The following is a 22,976-nucleotide window of genomic DNA, read 5'->3' as shown; positions in this document are numbered from 1 at the left end:
TCCTTGGTTTAATTTTTTTAATAAACAGCTGTCTATGTAATTATTTAACCAAGGCTCTCATCATTTGGGAAATAAAAAATCATCTTTATTAAATAAAATCATCTGAAACCTCTTCAGTAATATAGGATTCATGTGATATCCCAGCTCTCCTTTCAAAGTAGTATTTGTAAAACACTGATTGTTTTCCTTGAATCTTAATGTAAACAGTAAAAGAATTTTTAAAACTAGATCTCAAACAGAAAATTATCCATTTCCCCCTTTAAAATAATAACGTCTTATTTACTATTTACCCGACTGTCAAAAGACTCCTTAAAAATGTGGCTTGAAGTGTTCCATTCTTTAGCATCTATGAGTATTCTTATTCCCTAGAATCTAGAATTTCTATCCATTTCTATTCTTAGCTCTAGATATTATCCTTCCCAGTTCCTGACCTTTCCCAGGGAACTGAGACCAAAAAGAATGAAATTATTTCCTCAAAATAAACTAGGTAGATATCATTAGTTTCTATAACACATCCCAGATCCTACTTTCTAGTCCACTCTCTTTTCATCATGCTATTTGTTATAAAATATGATGCAAAAGTATGTTTCTCAAAAGAACTTATAAGGTATATCGAACTAGTACCTGCAAAAGTGAATACCTGCAAAAGTGAGTATCTAGTTCCTGCAAAAGTGAATACCTAAAGGAAAACTCAATAGCGTAATGATATAGATGGTGACTCACATACCAATGATTGATTTGTCCAAATTGTCCCATTGTGCATAGTTGTCTCCAAGCCAATGCCCTCCCCATTGTCCACCAGTAGGATATGTGGAACGAGAAATAACAATTCCTCTTTTGCCAGTTGTCTTCTGCAATGCACTAAAATAGATGGAGAATTTTCACATGAGGTATTTCCAGATATTTCTATTTATGAACACCTCATTAAAAAAAAAAAAAAGTGTGTATGTGTGTGTGTGTGTGTGTGTGGTGTTTTTGTTGTCTGTTACTAAAACTTGTTCTTTCCCTTCCAACATTTACTAGACTGACATGCTTAAGTAGCCTTTGTTTCTTTGCTCAATGAATACAAGTTAACTACTGAAGTTATTAAATCAACTAAATAGTTATAGCTTAAGTTTTTTTTTAATGACCCCATTTTATTCTATTTAACTGTGTTCTCTTGAATAAAGGTCTAGGCTCTAAATATTGGTTGTTCCAATACTTCTCAGTTATAACTTGTCAACACTTAACCTCCATATCACTCTACAGAGACTCTTTGCCACAATACTCTCTGTTTTAGAGAAGGTAGATTAAAGTGAGCAAGGTTTTTTGGGTGTTTAAAATAAAACTAGTTGTTCTATTCCAAGTACAGAATCTAACCAAAGCCAGATTTCAAGAGAATGAATTTTACAAATTACCTCATATATTTTTTTTCTTTTTACCCCTACTCAATCTTTGAAGAGACTTCAGTGACTTACTACTATTCATTTTAAAACATAGTATAGTGCTAAAAAATATATAATAATGTATTATTTTATATTATCTGCATCTCTTTCTGTGTGATACTATAAAAGCATCTGAAGTAGAAAATATCCCAATATTAATGGAAGTAAAGTGTTTATTTTTATATTATTTAAAATAAATTGCATATGAATAAGGAGTACAGAACTACTCAGAAAAAAAATACTTCAAATAGCTAATTAGGCACACTTCACAATCATTTTGGACCACAGTGTTTGTTCTGATTTCTTTATACATAAAGTTTCTTCAGTGAGATCTTGAGATTCTTGAAGTTAGAGATAATGTCTTAATCTTCTTTCTATTTTTTTGCGCCTAATATAGTGCTTGGGATAAACTAGTAGCTCAAGACAGTTTTGTATTAATGAATATATCATGTCAAAATTATAGGAAACTAAAAGTGTTTTCAATGGACGTAGGATGATATATTTAACCATCTATTAATAATAAAGGCCACATTGTATTTGCTAATTTAAAATTTCCTACTTGCATGTATGTCCATCATACAAGAAAACTATTTTCATTGTTTCATTTTCTACCATAAATATGAGTATATAGTCTATTTAGGAACATTAATATATTTAACACACATCTATATATTTGCTGACATTTAACAAGAAATGAATGATTATTTATATAGAGAATAAAAAAACCGATGATCAATCTAAAAATATATGTGAAAATATATATTCTAAGGTTAGTTCATTTGCAAACAAAATTAATTTTAATTAACTAATATAAAAACTATTTATAAAGATTAAGGTCCCAAATTCCTAATATATTCACATTCAAGAAATATGTATTCTTTTTTTTTAAGATTTTATCTATTGGGTGCCTGGGCAGTTCAGTGGGTTAAGCCTCTGCCTTCGGCTCAGGTCATGATCTCAGGTTCCTGGGATCGAGCCCCCACATCAGGCTCTCTGCTCAGTGGGGAGTCTGCTTCCCCCCTCTCTCTCTGCCTGCCTCTCTGCCTACTTGTAATCTCTGTCAAATAAATAAATAAAATCTTAAAAAATAAAGGATTTTATTTATTTATTTGACAGTGAGAGAGAGAGTACAAGCAGGGGGAAAGCCAGGGAGAGAGAGAAGCAAGCTTCTGTTGAGTGGAGATCCCTACATGGGGCTCGATCCCAGGGTCCTGGGATCATGACCTGAGAAGAAGGCAGATGCTTAACTTACTGAGACACCCAGATGGCCCCATGAAATATACATTCTTAAAGAATTCCTTTTTTTCCTGCTGTATGCAACATTTTTTTTTTTTTTTTACTGAGACTTTAAATCAATAACTGAACAAATGTTTTGCTAGATTTCTGGTTGAGAAGAATTTTGTTAATTATTTTCATAATAATTTTCTCTTAAGGACCTTAGAAGAATCTCCTCTGTAACCATTCGGAGAATATTGGGGAACAAAACTCTTGAGAAATCACTTGCAACTACTAGAGATATAATTTAAAAGTCTCACCACTATAAATATTTTCCAAATATTTTTGACATGTTCCAACTTTACAAATAGCTTAGTCATAATGAATATAGCTTAAATTTAAGAAACATTTTTCACCTGTAGGACAGCTTATCCTTTGTTATCAGTTGATTTTGCAAAATCTAACATAGAAAGGATTTTAATGTTGTGTTAGGGAAGTATTTTTATTCTGTGCTTATAGTTGCTTCCATTAGCATTTTTAAAAGAATTTAAAAACTTCTAAAAATATCTTAAATTTTGGGGAAAAAAGTCTATAGGAATATCTGAAAAAATAAATTGTATCTATTGATTTTTTTATTCCATTCAAAATTATGATTACAAAAATCTGGGGGATTTACTTAAAAATCACATATTTAACACCAAACCTCCCTTTTGTCCAGATGGAGATAAAGATTTTTATTTTTCTACATCCCTTCTCATGAAAAATATATAATAATCTATAAAGTCACTCAAGGTATTGTTGAAGTTGAAAATACAGAATATATAGATATAAAATACTTGGATAATTGTTTGGAATTTGAACACAATTTGAGGTAATTTTTATAGTGTAATTATTCTTACATTAGAAGCACAGACTTTTTTCAGTTCAACATTGAATTTTAAATAAGAGAAAGAGAGCTATTGAAGGCTGAACGTTTTTGTATGGGAACTTCATTTGCCACTGATATCCAAGGTCCTTCCTCTAAAACTGCAGTTTCTCAAGCTGATTATTTATCTCCTGTTTCTGAGTCCATTCATTGTATTCTTTCCTTGTTTTTTTTTTTTTTTTTTCTTGTTTGTGACATGTTTAGTGAAGAGGACAGTAGCAAAAACTAGTTGCATGTTAAACCTGCACCAGTTTTGAAAGACAAAAGCAGCATCAAAAAAAAAAAAAAAAAAGGAATGATAAAATGAATGCTATAGTTTGGATAACTTGAAGAAAAAAAATTTGTTTTTAATCCTTTCACTTTTCCCCAATGAGTAATAAAAAGTCCTTACTATCCATCCTTCACCTCAATGTAAATGTAATTATTTATACTGTTCTTTTATATTTGTCAAGGTTTTTAAAGATATAGATTATATTTAATCTCTGAAATTTCTGAAAGTTCAACATTTTTTACTAATGTAACTGAAAAAAATAAATATCAAGAAAATATCTAAAACATGAAAGTCTAGGGCTATGTGTAAATTGAGCTATTATATAACTCAACATTTAAAATTCATTACTCTATAATTTAAATAACAAATGTGGTTGAAATTTTTATTGAAAATTTTATGAATAGGAGCAAAATTAATACTATTAAAGAAATGTATTGTGACTTTAAATTTTAAAAAAATGTTCTTTGGAAGATTGTGACGATCTCTTCTTCATAATGTTTGTTATTTAAGAGTAAAATATATTTTGGGGCGCCTGAGTGGCTCAGTGGGTTAAGCCTCTGCCTTCAGGTCAGGTCATGATCTCAGAGTCCTGGGATCAGGTCCCGCATCGGGCTCTCTGCTCGGAAGCAGGGAGCCTGCTTTCCCCTCTGTCTCTCTGCCTGCCTCTCTGCCTACTTGTCATCCCTCTCTCTCTCTGTCAAAAAAAAAAAAAAAAAAGAGTAAAATATATTTTACATATCCCTAAATTTTCCTAAATCTTTGTATATCAACTATTTAGAAATTTACCTACATTTCCTTAAATTTATTAAGCATCCCACAGTGTGTTAGAACCATGACATGTGTTCCAGAAGTTCAAATTACTACCTCAGTGAAGAAATGATTTTTCAGTTTCCCTTAAACTACATAGTTTCATCTCAAAATGGGTAAATTTTGTCACCAAGATTATCAGTCAGTTCTCAGTAATTTTGTTCTTTTTAATATCTGTATTTTTATGATAAAATTAGCTGAGGACAAAAAATGAGAATAACTGTGCTCCAAAACTATGTACCAGTAGGATAAATTTAAAGAAAGATTTGTCCCAATTAAAAAAAAAAAACTATTGAAGATCAATGTGTTTACTCTTAAAAATTACATTTCATAGTCTTTCTACATTATTTTAGTGTCCCTGCATTAGAATTTGTTGAACAAATCTACTGTCATACATTCATGGAATAATATCTTAGATAATTCACCTCTTTCAGGTTGAGAAGTATGGTGCTAAGATAAGCATGTTTCACTAACTGAGGAAATATTACCCATACACTTTACTCCAAAATGCTTTTCATTCTTTTACCAACTCCAGTCATATACTATAGATACATGCTCATTGGAATCACCTGGAAAATTTTTAAAAATTCAGATCTTAGGTATACTACAAACTAATTAAATAAATACATTTTTTTTTAGGAGATGAAAAAATTTTCCCAGATTAAATAAATACATTAAAAAAAAAATCTCCAGGTGATTATTCTGTGTAGTTAAGAGCCATTGACCTAGAGTTGCACTGTGTGACATGGTGTACACAAGCCAGATGGGAGTATTCAACTTAAATTTAAATTTGTTACAATTTTAAAAAATTAAAATTCCATTTCTGGGGATGACTGGCTGACTCAGTTGGTTAAGCATCCAACTCTTGACTTCAGCTCAGGTCATAATCTCAGGGTTGTGAATTAAGTAAACCCCACATCAGGGTCCATACTCAGTAAGGAGTCAGCTTGAGATTCTCTCTTTCACCCTCTTCTTATGCCCATCCTTCCATTTGCACTCTTTCTCAATTATATAAATAAATAAAATCTTAAAAAATAAAATACAATAAAATACCATTTCTGAGTCACACTAGCCATATTGCTCAACAGTTTTACATGGATAGTAGATAACATATTGGATAACCCAGAATTATAAAACATTTCTATCATTACAAAAAGAAGTCTTACTGGACAGTGTTAATGAAGACTTGATATTCAAAGAATGATTTGTGTTCCATCATCACTGGCCTCACATAAAAGTTTGTTTATTGTGGACATTAAATAAAGTTCACTTTCACATGTTCTAAATTGGTTGCTATGGATTTAAACAACAGATTTAACCAAACTTTAATGTCTTAATTAATGACATCAATTATATATTATTTATTCATTTATTCATTCACAACCATTTATTGAGCACCTATTATTTATTAATCACTGTGCTATTATGAGCTAGTGAAGGATAAAATAAAATTGTTCAGAATTGCTTTTGGAATGGGATGAAAATTTAAAACAATGATATAATGATATAAATGAAGAAAAAGGAAAAGAAAGAGATAGCAAGAGAAACACAATAATTATAAGTGCCATAAAAGACAAAGTAAGTTACAGACAGCATTGGGGAGGAAAGTGCTATCAGATAAGGTCAGCAGGGAAAAACTCTTGAAGTAGGTAAAACATTAAATTTACTTCTAGAAGACAATGAAGAGTCAAAAAGGATAATTATGAACATTGCTTACTCATAACTAGGTTTCATTTGTGACCATCCATACAGATTATGAACATCGTAATGCAAAACAGATGATCCATCACTAAGAATTTGCTCGGTTTCCATACACATAGTTCTGAAATGTAATCCATTAGCTCTTTTTGTGAGTTCTGGGGAGAATCAATGGAAAAATATCAATGTATTATAAAGTACCCTGTTTGCAAATATGTAAATCATATCTATAAATTCTTGTGACAAAAGCATTAATCATTGTTTTAAAATAATATTGATTTTTAATCATTTGCACACTTCATCTCTGCGAATTCAAAATGAAAAAATCTGCAACTGTAAGTGACTATAGTTACAATTGTGACTGAAAAACATGAAAAATTTTAAGGTAACATTTAGAGCAACAAACTGTTACCAATTAACATGAATTAATAAATGTTACCAAAAATTTTAGTGTAACTTTTAGTGCAACAAAAATGTTACCAATTAACATGAATTAATAAAAACCTGAAAAAAAGGTATTACTAAAAGTCTACTATATTTTGAGACATACTGATTAAATAAATTTTTATTAAAAATCCATTTGGAAACACAAAGCCCTGGGGGTAAGAACTGGACAAGCGCTATAACAGCACTATTTTTTGATCCACTTTTTCTCAGATAAAGATGCCTTTTTTCAGATCTTTGCCATAACTTTAGGTGTCAAGAGTTTATGAACATGAGAGTATGAGGATGAATATTGAGTGACTGGACCCCTTTTATCTGGGTCAGGGACAACCAAAGAAATGCTATTGGTATTCTCTCATTTTTTTCCTAATGAAGAAAGATTTAAAAAGAAAACTCCATAAAAGTTTCTTTTTTTAATTTTAAGAATTATTGAGAATTTTCAAAACTTAGAATATTCTCAAGAAACTCAAAGTAACAATTTTAAGCATGTTTAGTTAGGAGTATGTTCATATAAATAAAACATATTTCTTGATTTTTCTTCTAAAAATAATGTTAAATAGTTTTGGTAATGGGTTGAGTTATGATTCAATGTATAGATGGGTAGTGGGAATTACAAATGTGAAACCTATTCCCTACATTATAAGGTATATAAACCAGATAAATAAATACCAATACCATCAAAGGTATAGCAACAATATTGTACCTGGGAAATAAGGTGGATAATTTAACTCTTTATTTCTGCATTGATTGCTGACTGTTCCATGTACAAAACTTGATGGTTCATTCATGTCCTTAAAGAGAGAAGAGTGAATTTAAAAATTTAGAACATATATTCTCAAAGGAAATAATTCAGAGAGCCAATAAATTAAAGAAGCATATTTGAGCACATTCACTATTCTAAGGAGCAAAACTATAAGGTATCTTAATACTAAAATATTTAATTTATCTGTTTTTCTTTTTTACATTTCATGACCCCTTTTGTAAAACACAAAATGCCCTATATTTCTCTATAGATAGAATATAAATAAAAAGTAAATTTTCTGGGGGCTCCTGGGTGGCTCAGTGTGTTAAGCCTCGGCCTTCGGCTCAGGTCATGATCTCAGGGTTCTGGGATTGAGCCTTGCATTGGGCTGTCTGCTAGGCAGGGAGCCTGCTTCCTCCCTCTTCTCTCCCTTTGCCTGCTTCTCTGCCTACTTCTCTGCCTACTTGTGATCTCTGTGCGTCAAATAAATAAGTAAAAAAAAAAAAAAAAATTAAGTAAATTTTCTGTTTTCTAGACATAAAATTAAATTATAATGTGTATATTCTCCCATGTCCTCTCTCCACTCCTGCTCTAGAGCCTTCAATCAACTGTTTTTTTTTCCAAAAATGCAATTTTATGTGATTTTCTAAAATCAGAAAATACAGTTTACACACAGAATATTTATTTCGTTTTTTTTTACTTTTATTTTTTAAGTATAGAATTTAGTGATCCATAACTCAACTACAACACGAGTGCTCATCACAAATGCCCTTCTTAATAGTCATCACCCATTTAAACCATCCCTCTGCCCACCTGCCCTCCAGCGACACTAAGTTTGCTCTTTGCAGTAAAGTCTCATGGTTAGCCTCTCTTTTTTCCCACATATTCATCTGTTACATTTCTTAAATTTCTCATATGAGTGAAATCATATGGTATTTTCTTCTTCTGACTGCCTTATTTCACTTAGTATAATAGTCTCTAGTTACATTCATCTTTTTGTCAATGGCAAGATTTCATTTTTTTCTTTGTGGTTGAGTAATATTCCATTGTGTGTGTCTATATATATATATATATATAGACATACACATACCACTTTATCCATTCATCAGCCAATGCACAACTGGGCTCTTTCCATTATTTGGCTATTGTTGATAATGGTGTTATAAATATTTGGGTGCATGTATCCCTTTGAATCAGTATTTTTGTATCCTTTGGGTAAATACTTAGTAGTGCAATTGCTGGATCATAAGATAGGTCTATTTTTTAACTTTTTGAGAACTCTCATACTGTTTTCCAGCATGGGTGCACCAGTTTAAATTCCAACCAACAGTGTAATAGGGTTCCCTTTTTTCCACATCCTCACCAACACCTGTTCTTTCCTATGTTGCTAATTTTAGACATTCTTACAGGTGTGAAGTAGTATCTCATTATGGTTTTGACTTGTAGTTTTGTGATACCAAGTGATGTTGAGCATCTTTTCATGTGTCTGTTAGCCATTTGTTTGTCTCTTTGGAAAAACGTCTGTGTCTTCTGCCCATTTCTCAACTGGGTTATTTCTTTTTGGGGTGTAGAGTTTGGTAACTTTTTAATATGTTTTGGATACTAACCCTTTATCTGATGAGACATTTGCAAATATCTTCTCCCATTCCATAGGCTGCCTTTTAGTTTTGTTGATTGTTTACTTCGCTGTTCAGATGCTTTTTATCTTGAAGTCCCAAGAGTTCATTTTTGCTATTGTTTCCCTTGCTTCAAGTAAGAAGTTTCTATGTCAAACAGGTTGCTGCCTGCATTCTCCTCTAGAATTTTGATGGCTTTCTGTCTCACATTTATGTCTTTCATCAATTTTGAATTTATTTTTGTACATGGTATAAGAAAGTTGTCAAGTTTCACTTTGCATTTTGCTGTCCATTTTTCACGATTTCACTTGTTGAAGACAGTGGCATTTTCCATTATATATTCTTTCTTATTTTGTCAGAGATTAGTTGATCATGTATTTGTGTGTCCATTTCTGTGTTTTCTTCTGTTTTATTGATGTAAGAGTCTGTTTTTGTGCCAGTACCATACTGTTTTAGTAACTACAGCTTTAAAGTAGCTTGAAGCCCAGAATTTTGATGCCACCATCTTTGGCTCTACTTTTCAGCATTCTTCTGGCTGTTTGAGGTCTTTTCTTGTTCCATATAAATTTAAGATTGTTTGTTCTAGTTCTGTGAAATATGTTGGTGTTATTTTGATAGGGATTGCTTTAAAAGTGCAGATTGCTTTTGGAAGTATAGACATTTTAACATTTGTTCCTCCAATCCATGAGCATGAAATGTCTTTTCCATGTTTTTGTGTCCTCTTCAGTTTCTTTCAAAAGTTTTTATAGTTTCAGAGTACAAATCTTTTATCTCTTTGGTTAGGTTTATTCCTAGATATCTTATGGTTTTTGGTGCAATTATAAATGGGTTTGATTCCTTGATTTCTCTTTCTGCTGCTTCATTATTTGTGCACAGAAGTGCAACAGATCCCTGTACCTTGTTTTTGTATCCTGTGACTTTACTGAATTCATGAATAAGTTTTGGTAATTTTTTGATGAAGTCTCTCAGGTTTTCTACATAGAGTATGAAGTCATCTGCAAAGGGTAAAAGTTTGACTTCCTCTTTGCCAGGTTGGATGCCTTTTACTTCTTTTTTATCTTTTTATTTTAAACTTTTTTTTTTTTTTTTGAGGGTAGGGTATCCAGTACTATATTAAATAAAAGAGGTGAAAGTGGATATCACTGCTTTATTTCTGACCTTAAAGGAATAAGTCTGTTTTTGTTCATTGGGGATGTTATTGGCTATGGATTTTTCTTATATGGCCTTTATGATGTTGAGGTATTTTACCTCTATCCCTACTTTGTTGAGGGTCTTTATCAAGAATGGATGTTATAATTTGTTAATATTTTTTTCCTGCATCTCTGGGAAGAATCATATGGTTCTTATCCTTTCTTTATCAATGTGGTGTATCACATTGATTGCTTTGTGAATATTGAATCACCCTTGCAACCCAGGAATATTTCCCACATGATCACGGTAGATGATTCTTTTAATATACTATTGGATTCAATTTGCTAATATTTTGTTGCAAATTTTGCATCCATGTTTATCAGGAATATTGGTCTGTAATTTTCATTTTTAGCGGGGTCTTTGTCTGGTTTTGAAATCAAGGTAATCCTCACCTCATAAAATGAGTTTGGAAGTTTTTCTTCCATTTCTGTTTTTTGGAATAGCTTCAGAAGAATAGATATTCTTCTTTAAATGTTTGGTAAAATTCTCCTGGAAAGAAACCTGGCCCGGACTCTTGTTTGTTGGGAGATTTTTGATTATTGATTCAATTTCTTTGCTGGTTATCAGTCTTTTCAAGATTTCTATTTCTTCCTGTTTCAGTTTTGGTACTTTATTTCTTTCTAGGAATTTATCCATTTCTTCCAAATTGTCTAATTTGTTGACATATAATTTCTCATGTAATTATTGTCTCTTAAAATTATACTTCTGTGGTATTTTGTTGGTTGTTGTTTTTCCTCTCTCATTTGTAATATTACTTATTTGAGTCCTTTGTCTTTTCTTTTTAATAAGTCTGGTTTACCAACTTTATTATTTTTTTTTCAAAGAATCAGCTCCTGGTTTCATTGATCTATTCTTCTGTGAGGTTTTTTTTTTTTATTGTTTGTTCATTTTTATATTATTTATTTCTGCTCTAATATTTATTATTTCCCTTCTTCTGTTGGCTTTAGGCTTTATTTGTTTTTCTTTTTCTAGCTCCTGTAGGTGTAAGGTTAGGTTTATATTTGAGACTTTTTTTGCTATATACTTTTCCTTTTTTGACCACTTTTGGCTGCATCCCAAAGCTTTTAGACAACCTTTTTTTCATTTTCATTTGTTTCCATGTATTTTTTTTTTTAATTTCTTCTTTAACTTCCTGGTTGACCCATCATTATTTAGCAAGATGTTCTTTATCCTCCCTGTATTTGTGGTCTTTCCATTTTTTTTTTTTTCCTTGTGGTTGACTTCAAGTTTCGTAGTGTTGTGGTCTGAAAATACCCATGGTATGATCTTAATCTTTTTGTACTTGTTGAGACTTGCTTTGTGACCTAATATGTGATCTATTCTGGAGAATATCCCAGGTGCACTCAAAAAGAGTGTGTGTTCCGCTGTTTTAGGATAAAATGTTCTGAATATATCTCTTATATCCATCTGGTACAGGGTGTCATTCAAAACTGTTTCCTTGTTGGTTTTCTCCTTAGGTTATCTGTCCATTTCTGTAAGTGGAGTGTTAAGTCCCTTGCTATTATTGTATTATTATCAATGAGTTCCTTTATGTTTGCTATTGTTTTATATATCTGGATGTTCCCAAGTTGAGGGTACAAGTATTTACAGTTGTTAGATAATCTTGTTGGACAAACTGCTTTATTATGATGTAATGCCCCTCCTCATCTCTTCTTACAATCTTTGATTTATAGTCTAGTTTGTCTGATATAAGTATGGCTACTCTGGTTTTCTTCTTATGCTCATTTTCATAATAAATATTTCTTCATCCCCTCACTTTCAATCTGCAGGTGTCTTTAATTCTAAAATCCAGCTAGCATATAGATGGGTCTTGTTTTGTTTGTTTGTTTGTATAATATTTTATTTATTTACTTGACAGAGATCACAAGTAAGCAGAGAGACAGGCAGAGAGGGAAAGGCAGTCTCCCTGCCAAGCAGAAAGCGTGATGCGGGGCTCGATCCCAGGACCCTGGGATCATGACCTGAGCTGAAGGCAGAGGTTTAACCCAGGTTTCCCTGGGTCTTGTTTTTTATTCATTTTGACACCATATGTCTTCTGATTGGAGCACTTTGTCCATTTACAGAGTAATTACTGATAGATGTGAATTTAGTGCAATTTTATTACTTGATTCCTCATTGTTTCTGGAGATTTTCTCAGGACCTCTCTAGTTTTGTTGCTTTTCATCTTTCCCATTCAAACCCCTTTGATATTTCTTACAGAGCATTTAGTGGTCACAAACTCCTCTAATTTTTGTTTGGGAAACTCTTTATCTCTCTTTCTATTTTGAATGATAGTCTTGCTGGATAGAGTATTTTCAGGGGCAGAATTTTCCCATTCAGCACATTGAATATATCATACCACTCTTTTCTGGCCTGCCTAGTTTCTGTGGGTAGATTTGCTGCAAACCTTATTTGTCTTCCCTTGTAGGCTAAGGAATTTTTTTGTCTCTTGCTGCTTTCAAGATTCTTTCCTTATCTGTGTATTTTGCAAATTTTACTATGCTATGTCTTGGTGCTAGCTGGTTTTTGTTGATTTTGATGGGATTTCTCTATGCCTCCTGGAATTTAGAAGTCTTTTTCCTTCATAGATTAGAGAAGTTTTCAGCTATAATTTCCTCAAATAAACCTACCTCCTTTTTTTTTCTTCTTCTGTGATTCCTATGATACAAATGTTATTATATACCATAGAGTCACTGAGTTCCCTGTCTACTTTCATGATCCAATACTTTACTTTCCCTCTTCTTTTCAGCTTCATTATTTTCCATAATACTATATTCCATATCACTTATTCATTCTTCTGTTCCTTGCATCTTGTGGTCATTACATCCAGTCAGTTTTAAATCTCAGTTATTGCATTTTTAATTTCAGCCTGATTGGTTTTTAGCTCTTTTATCTCTGAGGTATAGTTGTCCCTAATTTCTTTTATTCTTTTCTCAAGCTCAGCTAGTATCCTTTTATTGGATTAGACATATTATTTATATGTTTTGATTAGACCCCTGGCCCTAAGCTTTTGTTGTTCTTTCTTTTTGGGATGAATTTCTCCATCTTGTCATTTTGTCTAGCTTTCTGTCTTATTCTGTGTTTTATGGTAGTCTGTTATGTTTCTTGTTCCTGGGAATAACAGATTTATGAAAAAGAAATCATATAATGTCCAAGGTCTTCCATTCAGGAAGTGTCTCTGGTGTATGCTACATACACTTTGCTGCTGTGTTATGGCTGCTCTATCCCTCAAGACAGTTCTCAGTGGAGATTTTCCTTACCTGCAGTGGGGAATGTTTAGACCTTGGCCAGAATGTGGTGTTTTAACTAGGTGAGCTTTGATCTGCTTGTTAAAAGAGACCTGATGTTATTTCCATTAGAACTGAAGATTTACAGAACTCTATGGTCAATATACATGATGCAGGCAGGGGTTTGTGCTGATCTTCTGGGGGAGGGGCCCACTGCATTGGTTCTTAGGCATACTTGCCCAAGAAAAGCAGTACCATTGGAGTGCAGAGAGGGTAGGACTTGGTGTAAGCAATGTAAGCAGTCATAGTTGGCATTGTGCTATTTACTGAGGTAGTTTATGTTGAGGGGCAGGTCAGGGAATTAGCGCCAGCCAACTCCTTTGTCCCTAGAGAGGGAAGTTCTGCTCCCCTCTACTGTCAGGGAGACCGTCTTGGAAGAGCGAATAATTTCTCCTCATGTGTTCCAAGCATTTTTTAAATTGTTGTCTCCATACTATCTGTGTCTGGGTTCTTGCCTGCCTGGAGAAGCACAGTGCACTTTGGTCTCTATTGCAGCCTGGATGACCGACTTTTAAAACTCCAAACTTTAGGGTCCTGTTGTGGTGGGTACCTACACTAGTCTTCTCAGGGATGGTCTCAAAAGGCTGGAGTTGATGCAAGTTTAACCCAGAAGGGCAGTTGCACCAGAAGCAGGAGCATGGAATTTGGAGCTAAACACACTAAACAGCCAGTGTCTGGGCTGGCCACACTTAGCAGGTATCCCTGTGCTACATTGAGGGGCGCAGGGTGGGGGGGATGCATGCCTGTCAGCTCTTATGTCCTCAGAGAGGCAATATCACCCTTCTCAAATGTGTTCCAAGAAAAATAAACAGCCTCTCCTAGTGGATCTTAGGCAATCCTGAGATCTCACCATCTGCCTCATGGTTATCTGACTGACTTTTCTCCAGGAATAGGTCTGTACTCTTAGGATTCTATCCCAGACACACTGTGGACCTCTAAAACTCCAGTCTTTGAGCCCTGCTTGTTGCAAAAACTCATGGAAATCAAACCTTCTCATTTGTCCTGCCAATGGCTTTTAGAAAGTGTTCTCCTTGTGTGATCTTGTATGTTCCTCTCTGTTTTGTCTTTCTCAGAAACCAAAGCTCCCTCCCCTCAACAGCACCTATGATTGTTTCTCCCCCAAACCACATTTCTGCACCTCCTACCTTCCACAACATGGCCAATACTCCACCATTTTAGCTCCTCCCCCTCTTACTACCAAGATTTTAAAGTTACATCTAAAATTAGGAGATTGTTTGAAAAGTAATTTGCTACATTTGTAAGAGATTATGATTTTTTGTACTAATGACTGACAGTTACGTGAGATTTATTCCTACATTGAATAAAAATAAAGTAAATGTTTATAAGCATTTATAAATAGTTTTAAAGAGATTTTTTTTTGGTTCCCTGGTGAAGCTGAAACTTTAGAAAATAGCAGCTGTATATATGAAATAAATTGCTAACACTGTATTTTACAGTTCTATGAATATGGAAAGGCGTTTCCTTTTATAGAAAAATGAGTGGATATTTTCAAAAAAATACTTTGTTGGAATTATTAGAATCTAGCAAGAATTCTTCATAATAACTGCATAATAAATAAATCAATAATAACTTAAAATATATATTGCTTTACGTTTACTTACAATCCACAAACCATCAAACCTCATCTGGTTATTGTAGAAATCTATAATTTCTCTTGCCCACCACTCTGCTGTGGCATTCCTGAAAAAGTCTGGAAAAGCTACATAAGCTCTGGAGGCCTGTAAAAACATGTAGAAAGTCAGAAGAGAGACCATGCATGTCTAAGACATTTACCTGTCAGATTCACAAGCTGTGCAGAGGTGATAATGAAAGCAACCTGATCCCAAATTTAATTGCATGCATCTACATTATGTTTCTCTAACCAAAACAATGAAGAATAACAAATTTAAAAAAAAAAAGTGAGAGAGAGAGAGAGAGAGAGAAATATACATGGAGACAGAAGGGAGAAGCCTTGGGGTCTTTACAGATTGTCAAAAAAAAAAAAGTTCACAAAACACAGATATATACTTTTGGTGCTTCTTAGACTATTAGGGAATTTTTGCCTTTGTGTCCTTAGAGTCCTATAATGCAGATTTACTTTTGTGGAGCATGATAGGAAAGGAAAAGGCATTGGTTTAGTCTGTTTAATTGGATTAAAAAAATTGTTTACCCAGCTTTCTGCCCTTCTAGGATCAATATATTGCTTTACCACCCCAACCATTTGCCTTTCTCTCTCACACCTAGCCCTTCCCACCTCAGCAGAGAGGAAATGATTTACTTCTTTCTCTACAAAAAAATTCTTTACTTGTCAGCCTACCTATATATATTCTGAGATCAAATTCTGTGTGCTAACAAATGATTGATCTTCTGTAAATAAATAGTCTGAAAAACATGGCATCACTTGCATACTCTCCTGTCACACTTTAAGTTTAAGTCTATGTAATAACTTCCAGAATAGCCTTACCAGTGTATAGAGAAAGTGAAAAGGGTAGGGAATATAGAGATTTACAAAACACATATGGTACTGGCACAAAAAGACCCATAGATCAGTGGAATGGAATAGAGAACCTGGAAATGGACCTTCAGTTCTATGGTCAACTAATCTTTGGCAAAGCAGGAAATAATATCCAATGGGGCAGGGGGGGAACAGTCTTTTCAGCTAATTGTGTGGGAAAAATTTTACAGCCACTTGCAGAAGAATGAATCTGGACTACTTTCTCACACCATACACAAAAATAAATTTAAAATAGATGAAAGACCTAAATGTGAGACTAGAATCCATCAAAAATCCTGGAGGAGAACACAAGCACAGCACCTTCTTGCTAGGCATGTCTCCAAAGGCAAGAGAAACAAAAGCAAAAGTGAACTATTGAGACTTCATCATGATAAAAAAGCTTTTGCACAGCAAAGGAAACAGTCAGCAAAATAAAAGGCAACCTATGGAATGGGAGAAGATATTTGCAAATGCCTCACCAGTTAAAGAGCTAGTGTCCAAAATATATGAAGAACTTACCAAACTCAGCACCCCAAAAACCAAAAATCCAGTCAAGAAATGGCTAGAAGATATGAACAGACATTTCTCGAAAGAAGACATACAAGTGACCAACATATAAATGAAAAGATTCTTAACACCACTTGGTATCACAAGCTACAAATCAAAACCACAATGAGATACCACCTCACCCTAGTCAGAATGGCTAAAATTAACAAGTTAGGAAACAACAGATGTTGTCACGGATGCAGAGGAAACGGAGCCCTCTTACACTGTTGTTGGGAATGCAAACTGATGCAGCCACTCTGAAAGCAGTATAGAGGTTCCTTAAAAAACTGAAACTAGAACAACCATATGACCTACCAATTGCACTACATGGTATTTATCCAAAGGGTAAAACCACAGTGATTCAAGGGGACATATGTACTCAAACATTTATAGCAGCAATTTCCACAATAACCAGAATATGGAAAGAGCCCAAATGTCCATTGACAAAGAATGGATAAAGAAGAGATGATGTACATATACAATGGACTATTCCTCAGCTATCAGAAAGAATGAAATCTTGCCATTTCCAATGACATGGATAGAACTGGACAACCTAAAAACTCTCAACAAATTAGGAATAGAAAGAAATACCTCAACATAATAAAGATGATATATTAAACACCCCCAACTAATATCATGCTCATTCAGAAAAAAAACTGTTTTTCTCTCTCTCTCTTCCACACACATGTGCATACACACACACTGTTAGAATTAATAAATTATGTCCTCTGCCCATTTCTTGATTGGATTATTTGTTCTTTGGGTGTTGAGTTTGCTAAGTTCTTTATAGATTCTGGACAAACCATAAGTGACTCTTAATCTCACAAAACAAACTGAGGGTTGCTGGGGGGAGGGGGTTTGGGAGAAGGGGGTGGGATTATGGACATTGGGGAGGGTATGTGCTTTGGTGAGTGCTGTGAAGTGTATAAACCTGGTGATTCACAGACCTGTACCCCTGGGGATAAAAATATATGTTTATAAAAAATAAAAAATTATATATATAAAAAAAGAATTAATAAATTAAATAAACTTATGGAATGTAAAATCAATATGCAAATATCAGTTGCATTTTTATACACTAACAAGGAACTAAATTAGGAAAATAAAGTAAATTAAGAAAACAATCCAATTCACAACAGCAACCCAGATAATAAAGTACTTTGGAATAAAAGTAAGGAGGTGGAAGCCTTGTACACTGGAAACTACAAAACTTTGTTGAAAGATGTTGAAGAAGATACAGACAAATAGAAAGATATCCCATGTTCATAGATTGGAATAATTAGTATTGTGAAAGTGTATTAACTACCCAAAGCAATCTGTAGATTTAATGCAACCTCTATCAAAAACCCAATTCCATCTTACACAGAAATATAAAATCAATTCTACAACTCATTTGGAATTACAAAGACCTTGAATAGCCAAAATAATCTTGAAAAAGTAGAGCAAAGTTCGAGGAATCACACACCCTGATTTCAAAATATACTCCAAAGCCACAGTAACAAAAACAGTATGATAGCAGCACAAAAACACACATAGACTAATGGTGCCAAATAGAGAACATATAAATCAATCAATCCATACATATATAGTCAACTGATCATTGACAAGTGTGCCAAAAATACACAATGGATAAAGGATAGTGTCTTCAACAAATGGTACTGGAAAAACAATATACATATACAGAAGAATGAAATTGGACCCTTTTCTTACATCATAACACAAAAATCATAACTCCAAAAATGGAGAAAATTCTTAAATTTAACACATTAAATTGAAAAAGCTTCTTGGGAAACCAAAGGGAAAAAGCTTCATGACATTGGTCTTGGCAAAGATTTTATAAATCTGTGACCCCAAAAACACAGCCAAAAAAGTAAGCAGGTGACTACATCAAACAAAAAAGTTTCTTCACAGCAAAGGAAACAAGCAACAAAGAGAAAGGCAATCCACAGAATAAGAGAAAATATTTAAACACCATATATCAGATTACATGTGAATCTCCAAAGTATATTAAAAAGTCTTAGAACTCGATAAGAAAGAAAGAAAGAAAGAAAGAAAGAAAGAAAGAAAGAAAGAAAGAAAGAAAGAAAGAAAGAAAGAAACCCTAATAACCTGCTTAAAATATAGGCAAAGTCTTGATAGACATTTCTCTGAAGAATGCATACAGATAGCCAACAAGTAGATGAAAAGATGCCCATATTCACTTATCTTCAGGGAAATGCAAAAAACACAATGAGATATCACTTCACACCTGTTAGGATGGCTATTATCCAAAAACAAAGACAAAAAGTTGTGGAAAGGATTTGGAGAAATTGGAATCGTTTTGCACTGTTGATGAGAATGTGAAGAGGTGCAGCCACTTAGGAAAACTGCATAGATACTCCTCAAAAACTTAAAAATAGAAGTACCTTGTGATTTAAATATGGTCTGGTATAGAAAATTTAAAAATAATCCATCAGTTTTTTGAAGAGAATACTCAAATTGAATTATTGGTCAAAGTGATCATTAAATCCAAGTGCAGAATTTCTTTTTTATGTAATCAGTCAATGTAAACTTACATTAACAGCTTCATCTTCCGTTAGACTTTCATCTATTGTTATATTGGGCAAATCTGGCCAAACCTACAGAGAAAGAAAAAATAGGAAAATTGTTGAAAATAATTTCAGTAAAGTATGACTATGTTGTAAATAAAGTATAATAGGGTTCTTAGGGTTCTGGTGAGATATTATTATTATATCTTGAGATCCCCAGACCAGTAATTTTTTCAATTGTTTTTTTTTCAGTTTGTGTTTTGGTAAATGTAACATTTGCAAACCATTCTCATATTTCATATTAATTTCCTCTTTAATATGCCAATAGGAAAAATAATGCCAACCTTTGTAGTAGGTAGTGATATTAAAACCAATGTATGTAAACAAAAGTTCTACTCAGAAATAATATGAAGGGGGCGCCTAAGTGGCTTAGTTGGCTAAGCAACTTCTTTTCGCTCAGGTCATGATCCTAGAGCTTTGGGATCAAGTTTCACATCAGACTCCCAGCTCTGTGGGGAATCTGCTTCTCGCTCTGACCTTCTTCCCTCTCATGCTCTCTCTCTCTCCCTCTCTCTCTCTCTCAAATAAATAAATAAAATCTAAAAAAAAAAAAGAGTATGAAGGCACATACTAAATTTAATTTAATGTGGTATATTAAAACTGTTTCTATAATTATTTTAGCATTAAAATCTAAAAACAACAAACATTTTTATTTAAAAGGAATTGAAGATCTGAGTTGGATGATGCCATGCTAAGGCAAACATCTTCTTTGTTTTCTCAATTAGTACTAAATACTCCTCTCTGTCTTTCCATATCCCTGCTTTCCCACCTACTAGTGTTTTCCTCTACTCAACCACAAACACACAACTTGAGCCCAAATTCAATCATGCTGAAAGCTCTGAGAATTTGAATCTATGTTGTAAAACCTACATAGTTCCATATTTTAAAAAAATGTAATTAATTCCCAAGGACTAATTACATACAAGAGATTAGTTGTGGATGGGGAATAGTTCACTAAAGGAATGGAAAAGAAGATAGAAATCTGAGAAAATGTATAGACATTTAGAATGAGAAGATAATACAAACGAAGGGAAAAAAAACTAACCTTTCTATGGTCAATATGCCATACTCTATACTTTCATGTTTCTTAAAATGTTATGATTTGTCATTAAGTTTATTATAAGATTTTTCTATTTTATGTTAATTTTTAGTTTTGAAATATTTTGATTCACAGAAAAGCTACAAACATTATACCTAGAGGTTTTTTTTTTTTAATATCCTTTATTCTGTAACATTAACTAATTTATAACCTCTCTACAATCATCAAAACCAAGAAATAGACATTGATACAATATTTAAGTAATCTAGAGGCCATATGATTTTTTTTTAAGATTTCATTTATTCTTTTTTTAAATTTTTTATTTTTTATAAACATATATTTTTATCCCCAGGGGTACAGGTCTGTGAATCACCAGGTTTACACACTTCACAGCACTCACCAAAGCACATACCCTCCCCAATGTCCATAATCCTAGCCCCCTTCTCCCAACCCCCTCCCCCCAGCAACCCTCAGTTTCTTTTGTGAGATTAAGACAACTATCATATGATCTCCCTGATATGAGGAAGTGGTGATGCAACATGGGGGCTTAAGTGGGTAGGAGAAGAATCATTTATTCTTTTGACAGGCCAAGACCACAAGTAGGCAGAGAGGCAGGCAGAGAGAGAGGAGGAAGCAGGCTCCCTGCCGAGCAGAGAGCCAATGCAGGCTCCATCCCAGGACCCTGGGATCATGACCAGAGCCGAAGGCAGAGGCTTAACCCACTGAGCCACCCAGGTGTCCCCCATGTGTGAATTTTACCACTTTTATCACTAATATGGTATTTTTGATCCAAGATGAAAAAATGATTCTATATTATATTTCATCATGTCTCCCACAACAGAATTCTGTTTTTATTTTTCATTCTAGTTAAGACTATTGGTTTTTTTGTTTGTTCTTTTATAAGTAAGTCAAATCAGGATTTTTCTATATGTCAATATACTCAGATCCGAATATTATTGTTTAAATGAAATACAATAAATTATAATCCTTGTTCAAGTCAGGAATATAAGTATGGCTCTTAAAAATTGTCTTTTTTATTAATGAAAGAAGTACAAACATTTAAATGACTTGCAATGTAGAATAATGAACAACCATCTTATTAATCTTAATTTTATAATACACAAAAGAACAATGAAAAGAAATTTAAAAAGTAAATTAAAATTTTTAAAAATGCAAAAAAATTTCATTTTGAAAAAATATATGTATCAGCTTTCCCTGTTCTCTAATACACAAAAGACATTCTAATAAATGCAATTTAAAAATTTAAAATGAAACAAATACTAAACAAACATACAAATACATAAATTCTGTTTCTAATAATTTAAGTTGAAATCTAATTATATATTATTTTATTAGGTATTCAATCATTACATTTCTGTATTCTACATCTCTCCTTCTGAATATGTCTTTAAGTGTTATTTTTACTCAATAGAAAATTTTAGTGAAGTAACATTTTATACTTATTTTATTTCAAGATATCAGTTCAGTACCTTTGCCCAACAAATATCACTGGTATTAGGCCATTTGACAAAAACATCTTTCTCCATTCCTCTTTCAAATGCAGGGTAAGGCTTTGTTTCATTTCCTGAAATTGCTGGATCCTAAAATTAAAATGAAATATATACCAGGTAACTCTGGAATAAAAGTATGACCACTTAGGTCACAGTTATGAAACAAAATTTTCCATGACTACATTATCATTTTACTGTGCTCTCACACAGACTGGCAAATTAGACTGACAGTATAAATTTCAGTGTTCCAGCTAGAGTGTCCTCTAAATTCCTTGGAAAGAAATTTTAAGAACTCCCAAAAATGTACTGGCTGTGATTTCAAGAAAGATTACTAACATTTTTTTGTTTTGTTTTTATTTTTCCCAGTGGGATTACTGGCTGCCTAGCTTGCTTCCTTTAATGTATTGATAAAATATTCTCCCCACTGAATCACTAACCTGAATTCAAATTTCTAAACATGACAAGTGTAAGAAGCAATCCCATAGAATGATTTGAGAATTGTATAGAAATGGAAAATCCATCATAACTTTGTGATAGCTTCTATAAATTGAGGTTAGTTTGTAGCTTCAGTGATTATTAGAAGACAGCTTGTCTTCGACTTCCAGATTCAGTCTTAGATCTCTAAGGATATATCAAACTGTAAAAGTAGCTTGGTAGCAGCCCATGTAAATAAGTCTTAAAGGAAGAAAGTTTTAGATTTAGGAAGGATTGAAAGTAATAGTCTTCCTATTTTGAAACACCTCCCTCCCACTTCATTCTAGAAGAGAAATTTTAATGAAATCAAGATAATAAGACTCAGATAAAATATAAAATATAAATACTGACCAGGATAATAATGTATCTCATTCCTTCCTGTCTTATTTTGTCAACAAACTGAGGAAGGTCATGGAAGTTTTCATCAATTGTAAAGTCTAATTGCCTTTCCATGTAATCAATGTCTGTATATTGAACATCCTGAAAGATATAAAGATTGTGGCAGTGGGGTAAGAATCACATGGGTCAGTGCATCTCATTCTGTCATTGTATAAAAATAATAGCAATATGAAAGTTTAAATGCCTCTTCACTTAATCCTAAAGAGAATTAATCAAGTAACACAATGTTCAACAAATAAAACTAGTATATGAAGATCCAAAATAGTCTATAAGCAAGTTAATATAAACATTCTGTTCACTAAGAGTTCACTTAACAATTTTGATTC

General features: G+C 33.0%; 1 protein-coding gene across 1 annotated transcript in view; it reads right to left on the bottom strand.

The window, feature by feature from the left end:
• SI (sucrase-isomaltase) overlaps positions 1–22,976 on the bottom strand; it is a 97,321-nt gene that overhangs the window by 16,950 nt on the left and 57,395 nt on the right. The window contains exons 31-37 of the mRNA XM_059388067.1: positions 22,603–22,731; positions 21,757–21,867; positions 19,195–19,257; positions 15,222–15,338; positions 7,488–7,575; positions 6,360–6,498; positions 728–861 (exon numbers count right to left, since the gene is read on the bottom strand). Coding sequence (XP_059244050.1) covers positions 728–861; positions 6,360–6,498; positions 7,488–7,575; positions 15,222–15,338; positions 19,195–19,257; positions 21,757–21,867; positions 22,603–22,731 — 781 coding nt within the window. The remainder of the gene's footprint in view (positions 1–727; positions 862–6,359; positions 6,499–7,487; positions 7,576–15,221; positions 15,339–19,194; positions 19,258–21,756; positions 21,868–22,602; positions 22,732–22,976) is intronic.

The sequence above is a fragment of the Mustela nigripes genome, chromosome 2 (assembly GCF_022355385.1).
Source record: "Mustela nigripes isolate SB6536 chromosome 2, MUSNIG.SB6536, whole genome shotgun sequence".
Classification (NCBI taxonomy): domain Eukaryota; kingdom Metazoa; phylum Chordata; class Mammalia; order Carnivora; family Mustelidae; genus Mustela; species Mustela nigripes.
The sequence above is the reverse complement of the archived record's forward strand: the minus strand, read 5'-3'. Positions and strand labels throughout refer to the sequence as shown.